Source organism: Mytilus trossulus, chromosome 5 (assembly GCF_036588685.1).
Source record: "Mytilus trossulus isolate FHL-02 chromosome 5, PNRI_Mtr1.1.1.hap1, whole genome shotgun sequence".
Taxonomy (NCBI): Eukaryota; Metazoa; Mollusca; class Bivalvia; order Mytilida; family Mytilidae; genus Mytilus; species Mytilus trossulus.
Window position 1 is genome coordinate 48,049,758 of NC_086377.1, and position 7,508 is coordinate 48,057,265.

At 32.7% G+C, this 7,508-nt stretch overlaps 1 protein-coding gene across 1 annotated transcript; it reads left to right on the forward strand.

Annotated features, from left to right (window-relative positions):
- Positions 1–420: 420 nt before the first annotated feature.
- Positions 421–6,971, forward strand: LOC134718025 (uncharacterized). Its single transcript, XM_063580525.1, has 5 exons — positions 421–1,019; positions 4,222–4,406; positions 5,135–5,201; positions 5,803–6,188; positions 6,942–6,971. Exons 1-5 carry the CDS (start codon positions 596–598, stop codon positions 6,969–6,971), a joined length of 1,092 nt encoding a protein of 363 aa, XP_063436595.1. The 5' UTR covers positions 421–595.
- The last annotated feature ends 537 nt before the right edge of the window (positions 6,972–7,508 follow it).

Below are 7,508 nucleotides of genomic sequence, written 5' to 3' on the forward strand. Positions count from 1 at the left end.
CGATATTTTATACTGAGCGTTAGCGAGGTGTAAAATGTGGTCAAATTTAATGCCTACCTATGTTAAAATGAGCATAGAGCATGACACGAAGAAATTATTTCCATTCTAATAGGACAAAAACAGTATTTTTATAGGGCGAAGTGTATTAAAATACTGTAAAAATGTTTGGCTTTTACCTTTTCCTCCCGAGTAGTCTGCATTAAATTTCATATTTGATGAGATTAAAAACTACGAGGCTAAGCAGGGGAAATATATGTTTTATAAAAATACAAAAATTGTATATAATTAAAGTTTATGCTAGCTGCTTAAATGTATATTTTTTAAGGATAACGATGGCAATAACTTTAATATACACAGTAAGTTCGTGCGCATGTGTAAAACATATTTTGTGCCAATTAGAACACAGCTTTCATATTAAGGTAACTTCCGACACTAAGGGAGACAACAACGTTTTACTGGTATTAGACTGGTTTACGATTTACGTCATTGTATATATCGCCTATATTACGATGTCACAGTAACAGCTTTGTTGTCGTCTGGTAACGGATGAACAATACTATAGTTAAGTTAGTCAATATAATACGTTTATTTCGTCATGGGTCGCATACGCAGGGGAGGTCAGTTCATCAAGAAGGATAAATTAAAGCGCTCTTTGAGAATGAATAATTTGAATAGCCTCAGTCGGGAAGATCACACTTATACTCTCGCTAATAATTCGCAAGATGCAAGTTTTTGTGAGTTGGACGTTGGACAATTGGTGTCCGTTCACAGTGACCCTTCTTTTGACGAAACATGGAAAGAAGGTCGTCGGGTAATCGAACTGTTGCATCTCGCACAGAATCTCTTCTGCAAAATGTGTAACTGTCCCTTGCAGTTAATTGACACTGTCGGCGAACGGAAGTACGGCCTTGGTAGCATTTTGTTCATACCCTGTAGTAGTTGCAGTGCTTGTAACAGTGTGGAAACGGGAAAAAGAAGTGAGACTGGTGCATTTGTAGTGAATTCAAAAGTTGCATTAGGTAAGAATTTACAAGATTCTCTCTAGATTCTGTATACTATTTTGGAGAAGGTGCATGGTTTCATGTCTTATATAAATGAACCTGCCCCACACCTCTCCTTTTCCTTCTTTAATTCCCCTCTATTCTGGTCTGGGTTTTGGGATGAAAAGTGTAATTTTTAGGGGAAGTGCTACCCAATTTTTTTATGAATCTGAACTCAAAACGAAATAATAAATTCCCTCTACATTCAGGTCAGTGCGCACCACAGAGAGTCAAATCGTTAACAAGCATACCACTGCCACTGCCCAACTTAAAGCATCTTCCGAACATTTGAAAGTCCCTACCATGTACTGGTTACCGAAATTACACAAAAAAACATTTAAATTCCGTTTCATCTCCGCTTCGAGTAAGTGTTCTACTACTAATCTATCAGTGCTTCTAACCACCTCCCTTACTACTATCAAAGAACTGGTTATTAACTTTTGTAATAAAGCTTATGAAAATAATGGTATTAATTATTTTTGGAGTGTTAAAAATTCTTTAGAGGTTTTAGATAAAATACATGCTTTCAATGGTCCTTACAATTCTGTTGACAGTTATGATTTTTCTACTCTGTACACTACACTTCCACACAATCTTATAAAGAAAAAGTTTTTGTATTTGATAAAATGGTCTTTCGAAAAATCTCATTGTAATTTTATTTGCTGTAACTCGTTTAAGGCCTTTTTCTGTAACGAAAAAGGAAAGTATGCTAGATACACTTACTGGAAATGTGAGGATATGATTAAAGCTTTAAACTTTCTGCTTGATAACATTTATGTACGTTTCGGCGATAAAGTGTATCGTCAGGTAGTAGGTATTCCTATGGGCACCAACTGTGCCCCTTTAATAGCAGATTTATTTCTATATTGCTATGAATCTCAGTTTATGACCAAACTCAGTAAAGACCCATCATTGTTACATTTGGTTGATACATTCAAAAATACCTACCGTTATCTGGATGATATTTTTTCGTTGAATAATCCAGAGTTCTCTAAATATACTTCAGAAATTTACCCAAACAAACTTACTTTAACTAAATCTAACATAAACAGCAGCAGTTGTCCTTTTCTAGATTTAGACATTTCAATTTCAAGCGGGAAACTTCACACTAAAATTTACGACAAAAGAGACGATTTTTCATTTCCTATTGTTAATTTTCCTTTTTTAGACGGCGATGTGCCTTTGGCTCCATCATACGGTGTTTATATATCGCAACTCGTTCGGTTTGCCCGTGTGTGTTCTGATGTCATAGATTTTAACGAACGTAATCAATGCATCACTGGTAAATTGTTGTGTCAGGGATTTCGATACCATAAATTACTTAAAACTTTTACTAAATTCTTTCATAGATACAAAGATTTGATTAGTAAATTTGGCTATACCTGTAGAAAGCTTATTAAAGATGGTATTTCTCATCCTAAATTTTATGGTAATATTGTACTTAAAGCGAGGAAATCACTATGTGATCCTTGTAAACTCATCGAACCTTTAAACAAACTTATAAGTAAGGGTTATCGTACCAATATTGTAATTAGATCGCTGAATATAGTTCACATTGGTACTAATATTGATTTTGTCATTAGCAAATTAAAACATAACTAAATTTCATTATCTTTTGAAGCGAGATGTATAGGGGACACAGCCACGTTAACTTTTATTTCTATAGAAGTCGCTCTTCACTATACTACTACCTGTCGATACATTTATTTTTGGCATTGCACAAGTCATGTCTTCTTTGACTATTAATGACGTTAAAATACTAAATCCCTGTGATGTGTTTTAGTCGATTTTAGTCTCTGATGCATGATTTTTTACTATTAATTGGTTTTGACTTTTAACTAGCTGTCAGTAACTGCGAGTACTCTCAAATCGTATTTTCTTTTTAATTCGACCTGTTGATACTGTTTGTAATGCTTTTTTTGTCATTTTTTATTTATATGGATCTTGGCTGTATACCAGCTTTGATTATTTGTAATATCTTCAATTTTTCACTTATTCTTACAACATTTGTATAAACTTCAAGATTATAAAAAACCGTTTTTTTTCTAAAGTGAACATTGATTGGTTAAATATTTCTCAGTGTGTTTGAATTTGTTTGATAGCCTTTTGGTCATGTCTGTTTGTCTCTAATATTTAATTAACTGTGCATTTGTATTCAGATATCGCAGATCAAATTTATTCGTTCTTTGTGTAATCATACGTTTTTTGATTGAGTTAAGTCTGCTAATTGATATTTTATCGTATGTTTTTATATGTTGTGATGTTATGCTATTGTTTCAGAAAAAGGGAGAAGGTTTGGGCCCATTAAAACGTTTAATCCCGCTGCAAATGTTTGCACCTGTCCTAAGTCAGGAATCTGATGTACAGTAGTTGTCGTTTGTTTATGTAATATATACGTTTATATAGATTAGACCGTTGGTTTTCCCGTTTGAATGGTTTTACACTAGTAATTTTGGGGCCCTTTATAGCTTGTTGTTCGGTGTGAGCCAAGGCTCCGTGTTGAAGGCCGTACTTTAACCTATAATGGTTTAATTTTTAAATTGTTATTTGGATGGAGAGTTGTCTCATTGGCACTCACACCACATCTTCCTATATCTATTAAGTCATTTTTATGCATTGATTTTTAAATTTTTACCCCCTCCCCCTTCTAATTCAAATTACAGGAAGTAATTTCCATTTGTTGGGTTATATGCCTACCCGGTTTTAAAAGGAAGTCTTCGTACAAATGCAGTTTATGGATGTAACATATTTATGTACTATTATTTATTTATTTTATGTATACTTTTATTTAGTGACCATTTTGGTGAACTTTATACATGTATATCATATCACACATTTAAAACTTTTAACTGCACAATTAAGGTGGATGAATAAAGAAAAATGACTTTAAGTACATGATGGTATATAATTTTCTTTAGGGTATACAGTATTATTAGTGAATCATTGGACATTATAAGAAATGTATATGAGTCTTTGATCTATAAGTATAAATGTAAATATGGATTTACAATCATATAGATAAATTATATATAAAAAAATATTATATTCCAAAGAAGTGAGAACTTGAAATATTTATTGTAATATTTAGATTTAGTATTATCTAAATTACCAATATGCAGACTGTTGTTTCACATTTAGCACAATATCAAGGTTTTTAGATTGAAATCTATTTATTTTTTAGGAATGATACATGCAGGAATTGGGGCTACACATGTCAACAATTTTCTTGGTGCATTGAATGTTCCTCCTGTGAATTCCTCCACCATCAAGAAAAAGGAAAATGAAATTGGGAAAAAAATATTTGAAGTTGCCAGAGAATCATGTCAATCAAATCAAAAGAAGGAACAGTTAATGAGTAATGGAAAGGTAATTTAATAATAATAGTATTTAGGCAGATATTTCTTAAGCAATGTTTTGATAATTTATATATACAATGTAGTATATATAGTAGAGTATAATGAGGACTGTATATTTAATTTTGCCCTTGCCATCCGAGAAAATTAATTAGGTTTATACATGATTCAGATCTTGGTTATAATTTTAGGTTCAGGGTCAATATTTAAAATTATATTAATTGCTTCGCTGACCACAGCTGGATATGACCTCAGAGATCAAAACATGAACAGTTGGGGCAAAATTGGATACAATATTCAAACTCGATACAGGTGTAAATTGAAATATTTTTTAGCACCCCCTTTTTTCACTTTTGTGCAAATTACACTATGCTGTTGTGAATTGACCCTCCCAAATGTTTCACCACCAACCCCCCTTTTTTTTTAAATAATGATGTTGAAGATTTTTTTGTAATTTCTGAAATCAAAATCGATAAAAAAATCCCCCACCTTTCTCACCTTCCAAATTCCACTTCATTTGAACTTGGCTCTAAATAGGATGCATAGCCGCGCTTTCAACCTGGTTCTTAGCCATTTACAACAAACATTCATATTTCAAAACAATGTATGGTTATTCTATATTTATTATTACAAATAACAGACAGCCTAATTATCCATTTATTTTTATATTTACTATGTTTATAGCTACATACTTATTGAACACAGCATGTTCTTTCAATAATTCTATTTTTTGTCATTTAGGTGGAAGCCCGTTTTGATGCAGGGTGGCAAAAGCGGGGTACTGGTTGGAATTATGATAGTAATACAGGTAAATTAAAACAATTAAGGCTTTAACTTAATTCTTAATTAATAAAAATTGCAGGATATGTAGTAGATGTACATGTACATGCAACAAAATTGCAAACTATACAGAGAAAAAATAAAAACATATCATTAAAACCTCAATAGACATGGCTTTTTTTCCTGTATTTCAACTTGACAGTTCAGTAATAGAACATAAACCTTCAAAACTGTAATGCAACAATATCATACATATATAACTCTAACAGTTGTCATCACAAAGAATTATAGAAAACTACTGGATTAATCCAATTTGTCAACAATTATTATTAGGGAAATAAAATCTAAAGGTTACATTGGAGCTTGTAAATTCTTAACATAATAATTACTTTGTGATAACTTTAGAAATATTCGCCTATGTTCATGGGTCTGCTTCACTTTGCATTTTTTTTTTTGGTAATTTTCTTATTATAAAGAATCTGAATTTTATTCAGTGTATGAGTTAATTCATCAGAAGAAAATTTAATCGATAGATACGTTCAAGTAATTGTTGATATGCAAATCATATTAGAAATATTGTAATATTGCATACATGTATCTTAGAATAATCTTTATATTGTAAATTTTAGGACATGCCAGCATGCTAGGAACAATGACGGGTACAGTCATAGATTTCTCGCATAGAAGCCGTAATTGCAGAGTCTGTGAGTACCATATGGGTAGGAAAGAGACAGTTCCCTCACACGATTGCAGCAAGAATTGGCAGGGAACAAGTAAAGGCATGGAGCCTGATATGGCCTTAGAAATGACCCATAATCTCAATGATAATGGATGCCCTATTCAGGTTCTCCATGCAGATAATGATTCCACCACAACAGCAAGATTGAAGGTTGATTTCAAAGAACTGCAAAAAAAAGATGATCAGAATCATATCAAGAAAGGTTTTTCAAAGAAACTGTATGATTTATCTAAAACGTTTAAGGAATTGAAACACACAGAAGTCATACCATATCTTGTACGCTGCTTCAAGTACGCCATAAAAGAAAATAACAATTCATCAGAAAACATAAAGAGTGCCTTCAGCAGATTAGTCAAACACATTTTTGGGAAAATTTGGGAAAGCAAATTTACAGATCTAACATTGTTGGGTTGATGTTTAGACGAGTTGTATATATATTATGTACACAGCCATGTATCACCATCATTGATGGCGATCCGATGGATACATCTGTTGTAGGGTTGTCACTGACTCAGACGTACTTATGTATAAATATATAAATAATATTGGTTACCTGTGCTCTCAGATGTGAAAGTGAACGGAATACTCTGGATTGATTCAAGACAACCCTGATGAACAAGTTAGTGGTCGGTTACGTATTATTTGATGAAGACAAAGATAATACACTTAAAACCCTCTTTGTAACAAACACAACCATGATTAAAATTATGTTCCGTTTGATGCTGACAAGACGACCAATACTGCCTCGAATCCAAGGATATACATAGAAAGTCCTCCCAACATAGATAATGCATTAAATGTGACACTTCCTAAAAAGTATTGAATGAAAGTAAAAGTTCAATACTTTCCGTATATTTCTTTCTGATCTTAACTGTGAGTGATCGTTTTGTTACGGTTAAATATACAAGATTTGTGGTAAAAGTTACAATGTATCTGATGCCTAAATCTCAGTCTTTTTGTTTTGTCATCTTTGCAGTAAATAATATTAGTAATTGATTTAGAATAATTATCTTCCAAAATGTTTGCCAGGACAAAGAAACCGGACAAGCTTTCCCATGATTTTCTTCAGAATAATTATCTTTGCAAATGCTTGTTCCTTTTACTTCATCTGTCCATCTTTTCCTGGTAACCTTTTTTCCAATTTGCACTTCTCCCTCATGAAATCTTCTTTCATCTCTTCCTCCTTTTCTGCCTCTTCCGCATATAGATTCTACTCAATGTCAACAGTTTCTTCTTGAATAGAGCTAAAAATGAAGAAACACTTTATTTAGGGACTATTTATTATCTAAGATTTCCTGGACATAACAAGTGATAGAGGATCTTCCATTCTAGAAATTCAATAAATTTGAGTTTCTTTCAAATTCATTGTTAGGCCAACATTATCATTTTCTCAGACGATTGATTGATTGATTGTTGGTTGCTTAACGTCCAGTGGCAAATATTTCATGCATATTCAGGACGAGAACAAGTTCACAATAAATACAATAGGTAGGTTGATACATAAGAGGCCATCTGGGATGATGGTCAAGGAAATTTGGACTGCCACTAGAAAATGAGGGTATGTGGACAGGGACAGAAATTTTGCCTTGCAACAGG